General features: G+C 38.2%; 1 protein-coding gene across 4 annotated transcripts in view; it reads left to right on the plus strand.

Annotated features, from left to right (window-relative positions):
- Positions 1-22,716, plus strand: part of zfyve9a (zinc finger, FYVE domain containing 9a) — a 189,436-nt gene that overhangs the window by 100,937 nt on the left and 65,783 nt on the right. For 3 of the 4 annotated variants that reach the window (XM_069938663.1, XM_069938666.1, XM_069938664.1), the window contains exons 4-5: positions 3,972-4,071; positions 8,986-9,162. In XM_069938663.1, coding sequence (XP_069794764.1) covers positions 3,972-4,071; positions 8,986-9,162 — 277 coding nt within the window. The remainder of the gene's footprint in view (positions 1-3,971; positions 4,072-8,985; positions 9,163-22,716) is intronic. The other variant, XM_069938665.1, reaches the window with a different exon arrangement.

Below are 22,716 nucleotides of genomic sequence, written 5' to 3' on the forward strand. Positions count from 1 at the left end.
GAAAATGATGAGAGTTGAGGAAGATCCAGTTGATAGAGACTTGCCCAGTGCTTCTGAAATAGTTTTGAAAGAGCTAGGTAATTGTGAGAGTAAGGATTTCTCTTTGTCAGGGAAAGAGTTAATTCAGCAACAGTGGACAGATACAGATCTTATTGACAAGGCAGTAATGAACAGGAGATTAAAGAAATGGGTTGTCGATATTACTTGAAGGGTGAATTGTTGGTGAGAAAATGGAGACCTCTTGATATTCCTGCTAATGAAGAGTGGGGGTGGGGGGGGGGGGATTCATCTGGTGGTTATTCCTAGAAATTACTGGAATGAAATTTTAAATCTAGCCCACAGTACACCTTTGGGTGCTCATCTTGGTGTAAAGAAAACCATAAATATGATTTTGAGATTATTTTTCTGGCCTGGTTTGAGGAAGGATGTTGTAAATTGGTGTCAGACATGTCACTTTTGTCAGGTTGTGGGGAAACCTAACCAAGGTTTTCTGGTAGCTCCCTTGCAACCTATTCCTGTTGTTGGGGAACCTTTCACTAGAGTTATTGTGGATTGTGTAGGTCCCCTGCCTAAAACGAAGTCTGGGAATCAGTGCTTATTAACAATTATGTGTACAGCATTGAGATTTCCAGAGGCTATACCATTAAGGAATATTAAAGCCAAAACAGTGGTAAAGGCTCTGTAAAGATTTTTCACAGTTTTTGGATTACCTAAAGAGATCCAGAGTGATCAAGGATCTAACTTTGTCAGGTTGTTTGAGCAGTTGATTTATGAGTTGGGAATAAAACAGATCACTTCATCTGCATACCATCCTGAAACGTGGAGCATTGGAAAGATTTCATTCTACTCTTAAAAAAATGAGGATTTATTGTCTGAAAAATGGAAAAGATTGGGACAAAGGGATTAATTTATTGTTATTTGCAGCAAGGGAGGCTGTACTGGAGTCGTTAGGTTTCAGCCCTTTTGAAATTGTGTTTGGATATCAGGTTAAAGGACCTTTAATGTTGATAAAAGAACAGTAGCTTAATGAGGATGTGCAGTTGAACTTGCTGAATTATGTTTCTAAATTTAAAGATAGATTACAAAAAATGTGGAATTTGGCTCAAGAGAATTTAGAAATGGCTCAGGGTAAAATGAAGTGTTTATTTGACAGGAAAGCTCAAGTGAGGAATTTTAAAACAGGAAGTAAAGTTTTGATTTTCTTTCCAACACATGCCAATCATTTGAGAGCTATATTTTCTGGACCGTATGTAGTTAAATCAAAACTGAATGGTGTTAACTATGTTGTTAACACTCCAGATTGAAGGAATAAAACTTAGGTTTGTCACATAAATATGTTGAAACCTTATTATGAGTATAAGGGTAGTGGAGAACAATCTGTATCTGAGGTGTTAGTTGTTGACAGGGTTGAGGAAGTTATGGATCATAAGATTATGGAAACAGAATCTTGTGAGGGTAACCATAAAGAAACCATGGTTCGTTTGTCCCTGTCTAACTCAGCAATTTTGAAAAATTTGAAGGAAAATTTAGGCCATCTTAAGACACTGGAACAGATGCAGTTGAAATAATAAATTTTGAAATATACAAATTTATTTCCTGATGTGTCAAAAAGGACATCTGTGATTTATCATGATGTAGATGTAGAAGAAGCAAGTCCCATAAAACAATACGCATATAGAATAAACATTCAGAAGAGTAGAATAATGGATCAGGAGGTGGAATACATGTTGAAAATTATATTGTTAGATCTTCAAACTCAAATTGGAGTTCTTTTTTTCTGGTTCCGAAACCAGATGGAACTGTTAGGTTCTCTACAGATTACAGGAAGGTTGATTCATTAACTAATTCAGATGCTTATTCTATTCTGAGAATAGATGATTGTATTGATAAAATGGGAAAGCTAAATATCTTACTAGGTTGAGTTTATTCAAGGGTTACTGATGTGTGCCTTTAACTGAGAGAGGAAAGAATTTTGGCTTTTGTAACTCCTTCTGGTTTATCTGAGTATAATGTGTTACCTTTTGGCATGAAAATGTCCCTGCAACATCCAAAGGATGATTAATTCAGTAATCCAAGGGTTAACACACACAGATGCTTATATTGATGACTTGGTCACAAATAGTGACACATGGGAAGACCATCTAAACCTTCAAAGGGAATTGAACAAATTGTTTGCAAAATTATCCAAAGCAAACTTAACTGTTAATTTAGCAAAAAGTCAATTTACAAATGCCATTGCCCTGTGTTAAAATCTCCTGATTTTGACAAACCATTTTCTTTAGCAGTGGATGCCAGTGAAGGAGCAGCGGGTGCAGTTTTATAACAAAAACACAATGAAATTGACCATCCAGTTGCCTACTTTTCAAAAAAGAATTCAACGTTCATCAAAGTACTATTCCATTATTGAGAAAGAACCGTTATCTATAATACATGTTCTGCAGAATTTTGACGTATGTCTCGGTACCTCTGGTGAACCAATTGCAATATTTCCTGACCACAATCCTCTGGCGTTTTTGAATAAAATAAACAGAAGATTGTTAAACTAGAGGTTAATATTACAAGGATATAATCTGCAAATTAATCATATCAGAGGTACAAATAATGTGATAGCAGATTGTTTGTCAAGATGTTAAAATTGATCATGTATAGAAATATTTACTCTCAACATTGGGTTACTTTATTATAACATGTTATATATTGTGTATTGTTATCTCTTTGGAGATTTTAAAGACAGTTTAGTTATAACTGAATTTTAACTCGAGTTAAAATTCCTTTAAAGGTGGAAAGTGTCACAGAGTATATAGACATGTTTTTGGAAGGTAAATTGGGAAATGTTTGTTAGAGTAGGACACATACAAACACTTTAAAACAGATCTTATATGAAATACTGCAGCTCTGCTAATGCTGGACATATTGGCTCCACAGCCTTTGCAAGAGCTTTGGAGAGTGCCCAAGATACTTCATTATGGGTTGTTTACAAAAAGGTAACAGATGAAAGAGCTTGTTGGAGCCATCTTCTGCCTGGAAGAGAACTTGCTGTTTAAGAGGGTCATGTAGTTTTGCAAGCAGAGAGAGTGAAAAAGACTTTCTTTCTGTGTGAGAGAGAGAGAGAGAGAGACACACACACACACACACACACACACACACACACACACACACAGATCACTTCTACAGTGCTACAGCCAGCAACAGCAGCTGGGACTGGAACAGGACAAGCTGGCAAGCTTGTGGAACACCCCATTTGGAAGATGGGTTGTGAGTTCTTGGTTCATCCTGGTCAAAGCCCTTGTGGTTCATGCAAGAGGAGAGGACTGGCTGTCAAATGTTTCACTGAATAAGTGAAACAAAAAGGAACTCTGTGTTGACCTGAAAGAAGGAGGTTATCATCTGGAGAACCCTATCGGGGCAAGTTTCTTCGGCAAGACACCTAAGTGGCTGATGGAAGTAAATGTACAACAAATCTCTCTCTGAAAATCGACAAGAACCTTCCTGAGTGGTAACCATTTACCTTTCAACACCAAAGCCTGGTGAACTTTATATATGTGAAATTCTGTGCACAGTGTAAGAATTGTCTGCAACCAGTGAACTTGGAGGAATGAGAAGTGAGATTGGACTGTGAACCAAAGAACTTTTCTGAACACTCTCACACACACACACACACACACACACGTGCGCTTAGAATTAGAAGGCGATTAAGTTAGGTCAGTTAAGTCAATAGTGATAAGTTAAAGTGTGATTCTGTTTTCATGTTCAAAGATAATTAAAAGCAACTTTTGTTTAAGTAACTATTTGTCATGGTGAATATCTATTGCTGCTGGGTTTTGGTGTCCTCTGGGCTCGTAACAATAATTAGTTATTCTTTTATACAAGTTTTAATGTAAGCATATTAATAATTTTGCATTTAAAAGTCTTGCAATATTTTTAATTAAGTAACTAAATTTTGTGTAAACACCTTTTTGACATTTTTGTAGGTTTTCTGTGCAGCATGTTGCAACTTGAAGTACAAGCTAAGTTACATGGACATGAAGGAGGCTCGAGTTTGTGTAACCTGCCATAGTGTTTTATCAAGTTGTAAGTTTCTTTTCCTTTATTTCTTACCTGTAGTGTGATTTGCGCATCATTGAAATAGACTGCCCTTAAGTTATTTAATCTTTTTTATAATATTTGCGAGCTTACATTCTTTATTTCATCTTTTTGTCTGAAATGGTAAATTGTTTAATAAAAACAAAAAAAGCTTTGCATATGGATTTTCTTAAAACTTTTTCCCTGATTAAGTAAACTGTAGCTGATCTGCACTTTAGCTCTAGTTTTGGAGACTTCGCCTCATATCCTTGTGTTGGAGAATTCTGAATCTTCAAGGTTTCTAATTCATCCAACATTAGCATCCTTTTGTAGGAGAATATTCTGGGTTACTTTATGTGAAGCATTTTATTCTTGAATGCTTTAGCTCTGTTCTTAAGAAACACAAAACTCTGGAGGAACTCAGTGGGATAGGCAACATCTTTTTGGGGCAAAATGTTGACTATCTTATGGATTTTCTCTTTTTTATGTCTCCATAAAACTCTCGACAGACATCTTCAACAATCCTACAAACCGGATTGCACCTCTTCAGACCGTGTCCCCGTATGGATTCCATTCTTTTCTCTCAACCCCTCTATCTGTTGTATCTTCTCCCAGGATGAGGTCTTCCATGCCAGATCATCAGAGATGTCCTCCTCCTTCAAACAGCGTGGCTTCCACTCTACTACCATCAACCTGAATATCCACGATTACCTGCACTTCTGCCCTGGCCCCCTCTGCCCCAAATGCAACAAAGACATGATTCCCCTTTTCTTCACCTGCCACCCACCAGTCTTCGGATCCAACATACCAACTTGCACCATTTCTGCCACCTACATGATGCCAACAACACACATCTTTCCCCCTCTCTCCACCATCCACAGAGAACAGTCCTTCAGTGACTATATATATCGCATATAATTTTTGTAATATCAAGGATTGAGCCTGTTCATTAGGGCTCAGTATTGTATAGAGTACTTCTTTTCTCATTTTGCATTTGAAGACCTGCACCAAAGTCAGATTCATCGTATACTTCTGGAAGCTATTTTTAATGCCCAAAATTTTGCACGTTTTTATTAATTTCAAGAAATAATAGTACAGGAAGTAACTTTATAAATAATTTGAATTTTGGGAGTCTGATGTATTGGTACAAGTTCCAAAATAAACTAAAGCCTTCTAATTTGTTCAACAGATTACTTTTGCTGTTTTATCTCATGAAGTAATTCAGTCTTTTGGATAAAAGGAGATGTGAATGAGAATATGGATGTTTGGTTTCTCCATGGCCAGCATTTCTTGCATTGATGTTTTTTTCCTGAGGAATGATAATGCAAACTATATCCAGTATTTGTACATTGAATGCAATCTGGCCAAGATGTAATTTGTGATAAGCTTGCAGATAAATTTTTAGAGATACAATAAAATCCCTATTATGCTGTACCTACGGGCATCATGGCTCTTCCAGTATACCTGCATTAAGAATGTACTGTTTAAAAGATATTGCAAAATAATATGGAAAAAAAATCGGTAATGTAGTCTTTAATTTTGCAAATTTCACCAAGTAATTCCGGTAACTTACAAAATTTAAAGTATAGATAAAGCCATACTAATATACCGAATGCTAATAAAGATATAGACTCTTTTGAGATAGGGATAGGAAGACACTTTAGATGAGTTGCCCCAGTGGCAAGCGGCATCGACAGGCTCTTCATTCTAGTGTCCCGGTCAGACACTCAGCACAACCTGACTCACCTCCACGTCAGTGTTCCGGTCAGACCCTCTCCGCATTTTCTCCACGCAACTGACTCATCTCCATGCAAGTAATCCATTCAGGCCCACAGTGCAACCTGACTCATCTCCACGCAAGTGTCCTGGTCAGGCTCTGGCGTATCTTCCTCACGCTGACAAACCTGACTCATCTCGACACAAGTGTTCCGGTCAGGCCCTCAGTGCACCTTCCTTTAAAGTCGAACCCCATGCATGAGTTCTGTAACAGTGTCACTAGCCACTGTGCTCAACGTGCCACCGTCATAATTAACCCCCACCCACCTCCGCCCCCAAGTTTACAGCTAAAGCTTTACTTATGTGCTTAATAATATACTAATAAAGATCTATAGTATACTAATAAAAACCTTTAACAGGCAGGGATAGGGGGACACTTTGGGAGAGTTGCCCCAGTGGTGAGTGGCACCGACTTGCATTTCATCCTTGGGCTCCACCGTTTTATTCAAACACAACTTTATTGAAACATTTTTTTCAAACTTTTATTTAAACTTTATTTATTCTTATTTTCAAAAAATGTGTCCATCTTTCCATCTGTCCAATTTATTCATCTATATGTATTTATCTATCTACCACCAGTTGCTTGAGTTTCTGGTTGATTGAATGCTGGATAATGGGGACTTTACTGTACAAGTTTTTGTACATTTTAAATATACACTCATTCAAGTATTGGTTCTATTAGTGTATCAAATAATGTTTATAAAGAAAAAGCCATAAGATGTAGTACTTCTGGACCTGCTCAGCACTTTTCCTTTGTATATATACTTTGAAAATTAATTTAATTTGATGATGATGAGAATTTGTCATATTCTTAAGTACAATTGTGCCAAAATTCATTCTTGCTGCAGCCACACAGATACACCAACAACTATAATATAAATTCCAGTAGGCCATTGCAGAAATAAATCAATAAAAAGAATACAGTTGCAGTTGGGCAAAATATCTATCAATTATGCACAAAGATATTTTGGTGGGTCTTGCAGTAGATATTGGTTCATTTTGGTAGTTAGGAAGTTGGAGCAAAAATGCTCTTCTTGAATCTAGAGGTTCCTGAAGGTGGCAGTGAGAGGAGATTATGACCAGGATGATGGGAATCCATTATGGTGCTGTTGCCTTCTTGTGGCAGTGCTTTGTATAAATGTCTTCAACAGAAGGGAAATTGATGTCAATGGTGGACTTGGCTGGGTTTGCCATTTTCTGGAGGCTTCTGAATTTCTAAACCAGTCAGTATACTTTCTGCAGTGCTCCTGTAGAAGTTTGATAATATACAGTGCCCTCCATATTGTTTGGGACAAATACACATTTTACCTTTATTTGCCTCTGTGCTCCAGTTTTAAATTTATAATCAAGCAATTCACATGTAATTAAAGTGCACATTCCAGACTTTATTCAAAGTTCTTTGTATACATTTTGGCCTGACCATTTAGAAAGTACAGCACTTTTTATACATAATTCCCCCATTTTAGGGCACCGTAATGTTTGGAATGTTTGGCCTCACGTGTGCTTGTGATACTCAGGTATGTTTAATTGGTTCATTGGTGCAAGAAAACTTGCCTTGCTTCGATTTTAATCACCTTTGGGGTATGTAGTGGCCATTTTTCTACATGAGGATCAGAATTGTGCCAATGAAAGTTAAGTAAGCTATAATGAGGCTGAAAAGCAAGAATAAAACAGAAATGGACATCGCCCAAACCTTAGGATGACCAAAATCAACAGTTTGGAACATCTTTAAGAAGAAAGAGCATTCTGGTGAGCTCAGTAATTGTAAAGGAACTGGTTTTCCAAGGAAGATCTCCACTGCTGATGACAGAAGAATTCTCATCATAATGAAGAAAAATCTCCAAATGTATATCTGACAGATCAGAAACATTCTTCAGGAGGCAGGTGTGGCTATGTCAATGACAACAGTCCTCAGAAAACATCATGAACAGAAATACAGAGGCTACACTGCAAGATGCAAAACATGGCAAAGGTGGTATGCTTTGGATCTTGGGCAGTTCCTTTAAGTTTCCACACTTTGATCTTGCCATCACTCTGATACAGGATAATCATGGTCTCATCTGTCCACAAGACCTTTTTCCAGAATTCTGCAAGTTCTTTTAAATACTTCTTGGCAAACTGTAATCTGGTCATCCTTTCTGTGGCTAACTGGTAGTTTGCATTTTGCAGTGTAGCCTCTTATTTCAGTTCATGAAGTCTGCTGAGGACAGTAGTCTTTGACGTATCCATACCCTTCTCCTGAAGAATGTTTCTGATCTGTCTCATATGTTAGGGGATTTTTCATGATAATGAGAATTCTTCCGTCATCAGCATTGGAGGTCTTTCTTGGAATACCAGTCCCTTTGCAATTACTAAACTCACCAGTACACTTTATTCTGAATGATGTTCCAAAATGTTGATTTTGGTAATCTTATGGTTTGGGCCATGTCTATTACTGCTTAATTCTTGTTTTTCACCCTCATAATGGCATATTTGGCTTTTATTGACACAATTCTGGTCCTCATGTAGAAAAGAAATGGCAACTACAGACTCCAAAGGTGATCAAAAGCTTAGAAGCAAGCCTAGCTCTCTTATACCTGCACCGAGTGAGGCCATTAAACATTCCTGCATACTCACAAACACTTGTGAAGCCAAATGTCCCAAACATTATGGTGCCCTGAAATGAGGGGATTATGTATGAAAAGGGCTGTAATTTCTACATGGTCAAATCAAAATGCATACAAATAACCTTGAATAAAATCTGTAATATACACTTTAATTACATGTGAATTGTTTGATTATAAATTTAAAACTGTGGAACACAGGGGCAAATAAATGAAAAAGGCTTATTTGCCCAAGCATTATGGAGGGCACACCACAAAAAGTTAAACTGTTTACAATACCTTGTAAAAATATCCTTGCCAAATCTCTTAAGACATCGGGAAAAAGTAGAAGTATTGGTGTGCCTTCATAGTTGCCTTCTGGTGTCTCCAGGAGAATTCTTCTGATTTGTAATTTATTAACAAACCTGAAATTTATAAGTGGTGCTTGTTGGTCTAACTTCCATTTCATTTGATATATTCATTAAAAATCATTTCTCTATAAATATCTTGTTTGAAAAATCAACAAGCTATAGATTCATTGTGCTTTCTGGTTTATTACTTGTAGCTCAAGCCTGGGAGAATATGTTTAATGTCTCAGCTTCCAGCCCAAATCCCAACAATCCTGCTGAGTATTGTTCAACCATACCACCACTGCAACAAGCTCGGGCATCAGGGGCACTTAGTTCTCCACCACCCACGGTAATGGTACCAGTGGGAGTTCTGAAATATCCAGGCACAGAAGGTAATACACATTTTATATACAAATATGTGCAGTGCAATACACAAGCATGGAGTTGACCGACTGCTTCAGGTTTGTCAATGTTTTGATCTCAGTAACAAATATTTTCCTTTTGGAGTACATTAAGCTACCAAGGAAATCAATGTTGGATAGGAAATTTTTCACCTGCTTCATATTTTAAATGCTATTTGCTTTTCCATAAATCTATTTGAATTTCATTGTCATATGGTTCAAATTACATTTTAATTTGGAGTAAAATATAATTTTAATGGAGATTCAGAAAAAAATAGCATGCAAGCTATTTTAGCAGTCATATAAAAGGGATATTTTTACATGGTATTGAAAATAATTTAACTTTTGTGCTGTGATATTAAATGAGTAAAATCAAAACTTGTTTGATTTGAATAAGGAAGGTAATTTGAATAATTGAAAATAGTATAACGTGTAATTGTCTTTACATGCAGATGCTTGTAGATGTAGTTAATATTTGTAAATATATTTATGTTTGTCTATGAATTACTTGGACCTTCCAATCATTATGATATGGTTTTATTTGAAAATGCATTTAACTACAGGCTAACAATAATGTATGCAAAATGCATGAGTGGCCATCAGTTTATTAGTTACACAGATCTGATTAAGTTGTATTCCAAGTGGTGTGTTTTATAACCATATAACCACTTACAGCACAGAACAGGCCAGTTCAGCCCTACTAGTCCATGCTGTAGCAAATCCCCACCCTCCTAGTCCCACTGACTAGTACCCGGTCCATACCCCTCTAATCCCCTCCTATCCATGTAACGATCCAGTCTTTCCTTAAATGTTACCAATGATCCCGCCTCGACCACGTCTGCTGGAAGCTCATTCCACATCCCCACCACCCTCTGCGTAAAGAAATTTCCCCTCATGTTCCCCTTATAATTTTCCCCCTTCAATCTTAAACCATGTCCTCTAGTTTGAATCTCTCCCTTTCTTAATTGAAAAAGCCTATCCACATTTACTCTGTTTGTCCCTTTTAAAATCTTAAACACCTCAGTGGAAAAGAAAGTAGTTGCAGCACAGAACATTAAGAAACCATGTCATTAAGAAACAGTAGGCAAACAGTTATTGAATATAGAGATCTTTAACCTTTCTTATTATGCAAGTAAGCTATGTGCCATTGATTTTTATTTGAAATGCCAAGCAATTCTTGCATATCCAGGAGGTGCTGTTGTGAAAATATAACAATTTTGCCACATCTCTGCTCTTGTTACGAGTTATTTAAGGCTGACAAACTTGTAATTGGAAACCCTGACTGCAAGAACATTGCTAGCAAACTGGTCTGGGCTTGATTCTAAGCTTAGGTACATATATATAAAAAAAGGACAAAAAAGTCAGAAATCTGAAACAAACAGAATGTTAGAAGCACCCAGCAGGCCAAGCTCTATCAGTGGGGAGCAAAACCAAATCAACATTTCATTTTAGATGAGGGATTTTTGAATCCGAATTGGAAAATTGAAAAGCCAAGTGCCTTAAGCTCAACTGAGGGGTAGAACTGGAGAGAACAGAATGAATGTCTGTGAAATTATACAGACTGAAGGGTCAAAATAACAATTATTTAAAACTGGCAGTTGGAGACATACACAGCCACAAATACTAAAGCTTGAATTTATTAAATTGTTAAATCCTGAGTGTTGTACCAACATGCAAAAATAAGTGCTTTTCCTTGATTTTACATGGGTCATATGTGAAAGCAGTGTTAGAGTGCAAAGATTGAGGGGTCAAAGTGACAATACTGTTGACTGGAGAATTAAAGTGAGAGGCGACTTGAAGCTTGGGGGCTGCTCCTATGAATTGAATGTATCTGTCCCATTTGCAGACACAAGACTGCAAATACTGGAATCTGGAGCAAACAGCAAACTGTTGGAGGAAATGAGGGTTGAACAGCATCTTTCAAGGAGGAGGAAAGCATAAGGGGTGTTTCAGATTAAGACCTTGCAGAGTGTTTTTGATTTCTTCAGTGAAGAGACTATATCATAAGCACCAACTGCTGTGCTTTAAATTAGAAAAAAGAACTGCTTCACTCAGAGAGACAATTTGGATCCCTGGATCATGAGAAGGTAAAAGGGCACAGTTTTGGAAAGTGCTGTGAGAAGGAAAGAGCAAACCAAGGTGTTGTGGAGGGAATGCTCCCTTTAGATTACTGAAATGGAAGAGGAAGATCATCTGGTGATTATTGAACATGAGCGAGGAGAAGAGGTGAGCTGTCATAACAAGGGATTCAATGGTGAGCGGAACAGATAAAAGGTTCCATGGAGGGGATTAAGAATCTTGGATGGTATTTTGGCCCCCAGGTGCCAGGGTCTGGGATGCGCACAGTCTAAATAGATTGACATATACATACGGTAGTTTCATGTAGTTAAGGTGAAAATTCGGTAAGAAAACAATAGAATTCGAAATAAAACTTTTAAGAACTACTGGTACATTAAAATTAGTGGATTTTAATGTTAAACTTTATTGTTACACGAGTTTCATGCAATATTTCTTAAATTATATGAATACTAACAACACTTTAGTAAAATCTACATTGAATTATAACATTATTAGTAACTGAGCGGAAACCTTTTTTGATTTTTCTCCTTTTCTTTTAATTACTCCTTCATTGTCAAAAGGTTATTGATATAGGTTCACAAATACTAATTACCACAATATTGTAGCTAAAACACCAGAAAATTTGACAAAAGCAGTGACTATAAAAACATCAGCAGCGACGAAAACAATAGCATGTGGTTGTAGTGCATTTGGGTGAAACCACATGATTTGGAGTGTCATTGTAATTGGGTAATAATGACAACTCTGACTGGAGTGCATTGGAAGGTTCAGAAAGTAAATTAGCATAGAGTTTTAGCCTTGTGTGTATATTGATACATGAAAACTGGGCTAACAAAAATTGTTTTTATTGTTATAACTAATTACAGAGATATTTTTATAAAAAATAATAAATTTCTATTGAAAAGCTGCACAAAAACTTGACAGACAGTCATTTTGGCATCACCCCCTCTGATGGTGTCACCCAGTATTCTCCTCACCCCCCCTCCCCCCCCCCCCCCCCCAGTGACATCAGTGAGGGAGAGGAGTAGAATTGCTTGTCAGGGAAAATATCACTGTGGTACTGACCAGAGGGATTGTTTATATGAGCGGATTTAAGGATTGGGAAAGGTGCTGTACAGGTGCACAATCCTTTATCCGGGACCCTTGGGGGACAATGTGTTCCAAATTTTGGATTTTTCTGGATTTTGGAAACCCAGATTTAAGCCCACCCAAATTGTGCTGCCGTATCCCCCCCCCCCCCCACTTCGCCTGGCCAACTTGCGCTGCCGGTCTCTCACCCGCCCGACTCGCGCTACTGTCTCTCTCCCCACTTGCTGGATTTTGGAGCTTTCCAGATTTTAGATGTCCGGATAAAGGATTGTGTACCTGTATTATAGTCCACTCAATAGTCAGCAAGAATGGGAGGAGTAAATCTCCAGGGGAAATTGTGATTTTTTTTTTTACTTTCCACATATTGACTGGGACTCCCATGCTGTAAAAGGGCCGAATGTCTTGGAGTTTTTCAAATTTGTTCAGGGAAGTTTTCTAAATCAACATATCAAGCAAGGTAACAATGAGACAGAGTGCAATACTGGATTTCCTATCAGGGAACAAGACTAGACCAATGACAATTATGTGTAGGGGAATACTTTAGGCCCAGTGTTCATAATGTCTTTAGTTTCAAGATAGTTATGAATAAGGATAGGCCTGTTCCTCTGGTTGAGATTCTGAATTGGAGAAAATCAATCTTGAGGAAATGAGAAGGGATCTAAAAACCGTGGATTGTTTTTGTCAAGGATGTGCTTGGTAAGTGGAAGGCACTCAAAAGGTGAAATTTTGAGATTACAGAGTTTATATGTTCTTGGAAGGATTAAAGACAAAATTAATGGGCATAATGACATGGTAGGCCGTTTTTAACAAATCGTAGAAAATTTTTTCGAATCAGTTACTAGGAAAGTTGATGAAAAGCTGTGGATGTTGTCTACATGGACTTTAGTAAGGCATTTGACAAGTGTGAGGTGTTGCACTTTGGAAGGACACATTAAATGGTAGGCTCTGAGAGTGTGATTGAACAGGGGGATGGTGTCACAGATAGATAGGGTCAGAAAGACAGCTTTTGGTACATTGGCCTTTATAAATAAAAGTATTGAGTATAGGAGTTGGGATGTCATGGTGAAGCCAAATTTGAAGTATTGTGTGCAGTTTTGGTCACCTAACTACAGGAAAGATATCAATAAAATTGAACGAGTTCAGAGATTTACTAGGATGTTGCCCAGACTTCAGGAACTGAGTTACAGGGAAAGGTTAAACAGATTAAGACTTTATTCCCTGGAGCATAACAAAATAATGGGAGATTTAGTAGAGGTATTCAAAATTATGATGGTCATAGAGTAAATGCAAGCAGGCTTTTTCCACTGAGGTTAGGTGAGATACAAACTAGAGGACACGGGTTAAGGGTGAAAGAAAAGAAATTTAGGAGGAATGTTAGGCAGAATTACTTCTCAAAGTGGTGGGAATATGGAACAAGGTTCCAGCTGAAGTGTTTAATGCGGGCTCAATTTTAACATTGAAGAAAAATTTGGATGAGTACATAAATGGAAGGAGTATAGAAGGATATGGAATCGGTGCAGGTCAGTGGGACAAGGAAGAATTGTAGTTCAGCACAGACTAGAAGGGCCAAAGGGACTGCTTTCTGTACTGTAATGTTCTGTGGTTTTAAATGCAGAGGTTGAAGGGGTAGAAATGTGGAGAAGGGAAACTCTATCCATTTTCTGTCAGAAGGTAGAAGGGATAAATTCTGAGGTGCTGGAAATAGAAGAGGCACAATTGATGACATTCTGTAGTCGAGGTAAGCCATAATTGTTGAAAAAAAAAGACATTTTGAAGGCACTGTTGTCATGTCTTGTCAGAACAGATCTGATATAGACGGAAAAATCAGGGAGAATGGAATTGAGGCCTTCCAGGAAGTAGAGTGGCCAATGTTGTCAAGATAGCTGTGACAATAAGTCATCTTATCATAGATATTGTTATCTAACCTATACCCTTAGATGGAAAGATGAAGAAATTGAAATGAAGCATCAGAGTTTGATCATAGAGAGCACTTTTGAATTAAACTCACATGTCAATACTTTCTCTTCCTAATCTTGCTTTCATGTGGCCCATAAATCTGAACTGTAATCTGGTTCTCCCTTGCAAAGAAAAGTCCTTGATTTTATAAAACCTGCCATCATACTATCCCAAACAATTGCACTCCTGACTAGTGTGATTTAAATTTTGGGAATTCGTCTTTTTAAATTGAACTTTATTTTTGAAAATTTTATTTCTGAATTTTATAAAATACATATATAACAACTTACTTAGAAAAAACTATACCCTTGATACCCCCTCCCTCCCTGCCCTCCTCCCACCCCACCCCCTACATCCCTCCCCCCCAAATTGGAGCAAAATACATATTTTGGGTAATTATCAGTTGCTGTGTGGTGTGCCAACCTTTTACATCTTTAAAAAGAACATTTATATCTAAACCCATACATTTCAAATATAAAGTCCACATTTTAACAAAAAAGGATAATTATTTAAAAAATTATTAGTTATCTTTTCTAAACAAAGACATGATTTTAGTTCATTATGTTATCTTTGTATATTCAATTCAACATCATTTTTCCATGTAACAGCAATACATTTTCTAGCTACCGCTAACCCCAGAATTATAAATACAATTTGAAATTTATCCAATTGTAAACTCATCATTAATATATTGGTGTAACTCAATAAACACAGTAACGGATCCAATTGCAATTCAATCTTGAATAAATCTTCCAAAAACTTGATAATTTTCCCCAAAAATGTTTAACATTTTCACATGTTCATACTGAATGTAAGAAAGTCCCTGTCTGTCTTCCACAGTGAAAACACAAATCTGAAGAACTAAAGCTGTATCTTTTCAACTTCTCAGGAGTCAAATACAGCTGATGTAAAAAATTGTAGTTAACTAAGCTATATCTTTTCCTGTAATAATGCATACATTTCAGAAATGAGCCCTTTCTTCCCAGTAAGCACAATTAATATCTCAACTTTAGTTTGTCCAAGTAAAACCAAATCCCTTCCAAAGAGGGCACATGATGCAGGTGGCGTTGGGGATGAATCTCTGGTATAAATGGGAGAAGGACTTATCTATTACATTATTGCAGGAGGAATGGATTAATATGTATGTAGATAGAGTTACGAAATTAATTAATGTCAGATATAGTTTTCTATCAGAAGCGCCTGGATTTGATAATAAGTATATAAAGAACTTGATGTTATCCTGAATTTTTCCTCTAAGCCGAGTAAAAGAAAGAAGCATACAGGCTAACGACCTTTGGTGTGGCAGCAGTGATTTCTTTCAGCTTCTGCAAGCACCACAGAATATTATATTCGAAAATCTGAGCCAACTCCACCATAGCCCATATTGAAGGTTGATCAGTATCAAACATCCTATTAATACACTTTAATTGTGCTGCCTCATAATAGTTCTGAAAATTTAGTAATTGAAGTCCACCTAACTCGTATCTCCATGTCAACTTATGCAGAGAAACTCAACAATTTACTTTTCCATAAAAAACAATCGTACCACCATATTTAATTCCTTAAAACATTTTTTGGTACAGAATAGATTGAAAAAGATATTGAATACGAGGAAATATATTCATTTTAATACAATTTATTTTCCCAATCAAAGTTAAAAGTAAATCCTTACATCTATTCAAATCAAACTTAATCTTACTTAATAATGGTACTTAATTTTATCTGATAATCTCTATCTACTGTTACGCCTAAATATTTAATTATATTAGACCATCTAAACTTCGTAAGCTGTTTACAATCAGAAAAATCCTCATTTGATATTTGTAATATCTCACTTTTATCTCAATTAACTTTATAACCAGAGATTTCTCTATATTGATTCAACAAATTTTGTAATGGCCCCAAAGAATTTCTAGGGTATGATAAATATATCAACATATCATTTGCTAACAGATTAATTTTATAGTCGTGCTCACCAACTTTAATTCCCTTGATATCAACATCCTGTCTGATAGCCTGAGCCAATGGTTCTATAACCAATGCAAGGCTGATGACAGTGGGCAGCCCTGTCTAGTTGATCTAGACACCTGTCCATTTATCACCACCTGTGCAGAAGGATTTGTATATAAAGCCTTCACCCAACCAGTAAAGAGTTGTCCAAATTTAAATCTTTCTATTACTTTTAAATAAAAAATTCCACTCAACATGATCGACAACTTTTTCCGTGTCTAGGGCGACTATCATTGGTTGGTCGAGTTGCATTAATTATTGTAATCATTTTGGTAATATTATCGGCTGAATACCTATTCTTAGTAAAACCCCCTTGGTCTACATGCACTAATTGTGGTAAATATTTAGCCAATCTGTTAGCTAATACCTTAGATACAATCTTATAGTGCACATTCAATAAAGAAAACGGTCTATATGAAGCAACTTTTAAAGGATCTTTGTCCTTTGGAATAAGTGTTATTAATGCCCTAGTAAAAGTCTCCAGAAACAAACCAGTTTCTGTAGCTTGTTTAACCACATCCTGCGGTGAATCTCTGCTAAACTGCCTGTCTCTCCTCTGGCAAGCCTTGCTGTACTAACATTGGCTGTGCATTATCTCTACTGTTAAAGACACTCCCCTTTGGGTATAACTGTGTATGCACCCATTATCTTTCATTATTGTACCATATGTTTCTGCTAATAAAAGCCATGAATATTGTCTGACCGCATCGACTTTGTCTACTTCATCAACTGGCACATCAATTTTATTAGCAGAAATGGATGCAGACTCAAGCCAGAGCGGTTGATAATCGACCAGTCTGCCCCGAGGGCCAGAGAAATTTTCAACCACTGGATTGCTTGTTTCGATTACTACATGGCTCAAAACAACGTGGTTGAGAAGGCAATACAGTGGGGCCACCTGAATTCCCTGCTAGGTGAAGTCCATTTTGCCGTAACGCAAGGAGCTAACACTCTGGCTATAGCCCAGGAACGTCTGACTGCTTACTATGCGGTGCCACAGAACGTGGTGCTTGCTCGACACCAATTGCTGGCTATATGCCAGAAACCTGGGGAAAGTGATACTGCCTGTGCACTAGCCTTCGACTCACTGGCAAACGAATGTGATGTTAGGGCAGTCAATGTACAACAACACCGCAATGCCTTGAAGCTGGATGCTTTTGTCAACAGAATAGACTCCAGTTACATCCAACAGAGGCTGCTGGAGACGGAGCCAAAACACTGAGAAGTGCTATGCGGACCAGTGGAATGCTAGAAACTGAAGGGGAAACATCCAGGAGTGCTGGAACCCCGAAGGAAAGAAAAAGGCGAACCCCTGGCAAATGCTACTTCTGTGATGAAAGCTGGCACCCCAGACAGAAGTGCCCAGTTCGATTTGCTATCTACAGCTATTGTGGGAAACTCGGCCACTTCGCTAAAGTGTGTAAGGCGAAAAATACTACCACTGTTAAGAAGAGGAGAAGTGCCGAGAAAATTCATCCTGGGGCTGCAGAAATGGAAGACAGCTGTGAAAAGGAGGGATCTTCAGACAAGCCGGCTGAATCTGCTTCAAGTGACGGCGAGGTGAGATCAGCACAAAGTTCCCCTGTGATAGCTCAATTAACTGTAAAGTTTGGGGGATGTTACGGACTGGAATGGTTGACTATGAAGGGGGAGGTGAATGGTGAGACTCTTGATTACCTAATAGACTCGGGGAGTACTGACAGCTACATCCACGAGAAGGTCACCAAAGCCTTAAATTTGTGGAGATATCCAGCGAACCGAAAGATATTGATGGCTTATAGTGAAATTACAAAAATTATACGGGACAAGTGTAAAGCTACTTTAAATTTGCAGGGACATTGCCTTGCTGCTGTGTGGCTTTTTGTAATGCCTGAGCTCTGCGCTCCTTTGTTACTGGGGTTGGATATTCAATCTCAGATGAAAAGTGTAGTGTTAAATTTCGATGGGCCACTACCCACACTTGACATCCCCTGCACTAGTTACTGGGGTCTGTCCACATTAAAGATCAAAGCTCTCTCCCTTTTCAGTGATTTATTCCCCGAGTGTCGGCCAATTGCCACTAAGAGCCGTTCTTACAGCAAAGAGGATCGTGAGTTTATCAAAGCTAAGACCCAGAGAATTCTTAAAGAGGGAGTAATTGAACCTAGTAAGAGTCTGTGGCGAGCCCAGATGGTAGTTGTGAAAAATCACACTAAGAAATGACTGGCTATTGACTACAGCCAGACAATCAACCGTTACATTAACCTGGATGCCTACCCCCTTCCACGCATCAATGAAATGATTAATCAGATAGCGCAATACAAAGTGTACTCCACTCTCGACCTCAAAGCAGCTTACCACCAAATCCCAATTTTAAAAAACAGAACGACCCTATACAGCCTTTGAGGCTGATGGTGGGTTATACCAGTTTAAAAGGGTGCCTTTTGGAGTCACTAATGGTATGTCAGTGTTTCAGAGGGAGATGGATAAGATTGTTCGAATGTATGAGTTACAGGGTACATTTCCCTATCTGGATAATGTCACTGTCTGTGGGAAAACACAGACTGAGCACAACAGCAAACTAAAGAAATTTTTAGCAATAGCTAAAGAACTCAACCTTACATTTAACGAGGGCAAATGTGTTTTCAACGCGACAGAGCTACCCATCTGGGCTACATTGTCCGCAAGGGTGAAATCCACCCCGATCCGGAAAGAATGGCTCCTCTTAAGAAGTTACCATCCCAGACTAAGCAAAAGTCTTTAAAAGTTGTATGTGATTCTTTTCCTACTACAGCAAATGGGTACGTGACTACGCTACGAAAGCACGCCCTCTGTTTGACTCTAAATCTTTTCCTCTCCAATGGCCTTGAAGACTTTCGAGAGAATTAAAGCTGATATTGCCAAAGCTGCACTCTCGTGCATTGACGAGGATGTCCCGTTCCAAGTGGAAACTGGTTTCTCAGATTGTACTTCGGCAGGAACCCTTAATAAAAAGTGCAGACCTATGGCATTCTTCTCCCGCACGTTACGTGGACCTGAACTAAAACATCGTGCCATTGAAAAAGAAGCCCAGGCTATCACTGAAGCTGTTTGCTATTGGAGACGCTTTCTAGCCGGCAGAAAATTGACCCTGGTCACTGATCAGAAATCTGTAGCCTATATGTTCAGTACTAAACACAAAAGTAAAATCAAAAACGATAAGATGGCACGCTGACGAATAGAACTCTCAACTTACAATTATGAGATCCAATACTGACCGGGCAGGTTAAATGATCTCTCTGATGCATTGTCACGAGCTGCTGCCGGTGCTCAGCTTGAGGGGCTAAAAGAGATCCATAGCATACTCTGCCACCCAGGGGTCACGAGATTCTTCCACTACATAAGGGCTAACATCCTTCCTTACTCCCTCGAAGAAGTCAGAAAACTGACTAAAAGGTGAACTTTTTGCCCAGAATGAAAACTGCAGTACTTTAAAGCTCCGGAGGACACTCTCATCAAGGCAACCCAACCTTTTGAGAGGATTAGCTTGGATTTTAAAGGGCCGTTACCTTCCAACAACAATGTATTTTTCCTACTGTAATCGACATATAATCAAGGTTTCCCTTCGCGATACCCTGCCCTGACGTCTTGTCAGCGTCTGTCATTAAGGAACTTGACAGAATTTTCAGTGTTTTTGGTTTTCCCAATTACTTTCATACAGACAGAGGCTCAGCATTCATGTGTCCTGAGCTGTGCCAAGCCCTGCTACGAAAGGGGATTGGCACCAGCCGTACCACGAGCTACAACCCGGAGGGCAATGGGCAGATTGAAAGGGCTAAGGCTACAGTCTGGAAGACTCTCAATCTTGTTTTAAAAACACATGGTAACCTTGTTACCCAGTGGCAGGAGATGCTGCCTGAGGCACTACATTCTATTCAGTCTTTATTGTGTACTGCAACAAATCAAACACATCATGAACATATGTTTGCTTTTCCTAGGAAATCAGGAACTGTGAATGACTGGCCAGCCTGTTTATCTGAGCCTGGAACCGTGCTGCTGAAGAGCCACGCTCAGACGTGTAAAATGGACCCTCTAGTCCAACCAGTTCAGCTACTGCATACTAACTCCAATTATGCTCATGTTAAATTTCTAGAAGGAAGCACTGACACTGTGCCCCTAAGAGATCTGGCCCCACCTGGTTCGCCCCTTCCTCGCACCCCTACTCAGCATGAGCCTGTGAGGTTGGACTCACCCCCCCAATCCCAGCCTGTGACCCCTAGTAAGCATTCAGATGACAATGCTGAGGCTCCACTGCCTCATGCTGGCGATTCTGGAGCGAGTCCAGAAGTCCAACCTTCCCACACTACAGATCCGGAGCCTGTATCAGTTCCCAAGGTTACGAAGCAATCTGTTCCAATTAGAAATCAACTAGAATTCGTAAACAACCTGAGAGGCTGCAGTATTCATAAAACATCTCATTATATTTCGATTGCTCTGCTAGATACTGGCGTGTTTTGGCTGTCAGAGAATCCTCTCTGCCAAATATGGTATCCATGTATTGCTTGCTTAAATTTTACCTAGCACCTGTCCTTTTGTTTTTAACCCTTCTTCTGCCAGGGGGAGACTGTGGTAAATCTCTGGTAAGCTGCCTGTCTCCCCTCTGGCAAGCCTTGCTGTACTAACATTGGCTGTGCATTATCTCTACCATTAAAGACACTCCCTTTTGGGTATAACTGTGTATGCACCCATTGTCTTTCATTATTGTACCATAAGTTTCTGCTAATAAAAGCCATGAATATTGTCTGACCGCATCGCCTTTGTCTACTTCATCAACTGGCACTTCACATCTGTAAAGACCAGAAGTAATAAATCATAAAATTCTTTATTAAACTCCATTGTAAATCTATCTTCTCCTGGAGATTTCCCACTAGGCATAGTCTGCAATACCTCCTTAAGCTCCAATTTAGTAAAGAAACTACCTAATTCACTTACATCTTTCGCATTCAAAGAAGGTAAGTTTAAGTTAGCCAAAAAAGAATCAATCTGTTCATTATCCTGGGTCACCCCAGAGGTATATAAATTCTGATAAAATGTACGAAATTCATCATTAATCTCCTGGGGTTTAGATGTAATTGTCGAGTTTCTCCAGACTGCATTTATTGTCCTTGAAGCTTGTTTGGTCTTTAACTGCCAAAACAAAACTTTATGGGCCCTCTCTCCTAATTCATAATAATGTTGCTTCGATCTTTGGATCATTTTTTCGTATTTATAAGTTTGCAAAGTTATAACGTAATTTCAATCTAGATAACTGTGCTTTATTGTCCTCTGTCGAGTTCCTTCGAAATTTCTTCTCTAATACCTCTCTCTTTCTCCAAATTCTGACTCTCTGCCACATAATGCTTCTTAACCTTCATTGAATAATTAATGATCTGGCCCCTCAAATATGCTTTTAAAGCGTCCCATAAAATAAATGTACTCCGTACTGAATCCTCATTTGATTGCAGAAAAAATGTAATTTGATCCCTAATATATTCAATAAATTCATTTTTTTTTAATAACACCTCATTAAATCTCCAACGATAAGCAGTTTCTACCACCTCAGGACCAGTACAGGAAATTAATAGCAAAGAATGATGGGACAAAATCCTACTCTTATATTCAGTTGTACTGATACCAAAAATAAATCAATTCTCGAAAAAGAATCATGACGTGCAGAATGAAATGAAAAATCTTAGTTGGATTTAGTCATCTCCAAATTTCTACCAAATTCAGATCTTTCATTAGTACAGCTATTGTTTTAACCATTTTAGTTTTCTTAATTTGTTTGATTCAAATTCAAAAACGTTTCAGTTACAAATTCTTTGTCGTCTTCATTTGGAGCATGCACATTCATCAAAGTCCAAGCTTCTGAAAATTTTTTACAATTAACCGTCAATACTCTACCTGCATTGGCAGAGAATGATTCCAACTTTTTATGTATTAAAATAACTACCCCTCTAGCCTTAGAGTTAAAAGACAATGCAATAACATAACCTACCCAATCGCGTTTCAACTTTACATGTTATTTCTCAGTCAAATGAGTCTCTTGTAGAAAAGCAATGTCAACCTTCATCTTTTTATTATAATCCAATACTCACTTCCTTTTTATCAGATGATTAAGCCCCTAAACATTAAATGTCGCAAAATTCAAATTATTCATTTTTTTCCCTTAGGGTGGCACCCAACACAGCCAACACTAGAACAAATCTAAAAGCTCCTTAAAAAATCTCTTTAAAACACAACAAACTAACCTAAATCTTAAAAAAAACCAAAAAATACTCACTAAAGAAAAAATATAACCCCCTCCTCAAAAATACCCCAGCTTAGTAGTACCTCCCTCTATAGACCGGGTGTGGTCAAAACCACTAGTGGCAGACGACTTCGGAAGTTTCAGAGTCATCCACCTCCCCCTCC

The sequence above is a fragment of the Narcine bancroftii genome, chromosome 5 (genome assembly GCF_036971445.1).
Source record: "Narcine bancroftii isolate sNarBan1 chromosome 5, sNarBan1.hap1, whole genome shotgun sequence".
NCBI lineage: Eukaryota > Metazoa > Chordata > Chondrichthyes > Torpediniformes > Narcinidae > Narcine > Narcine bancroftii.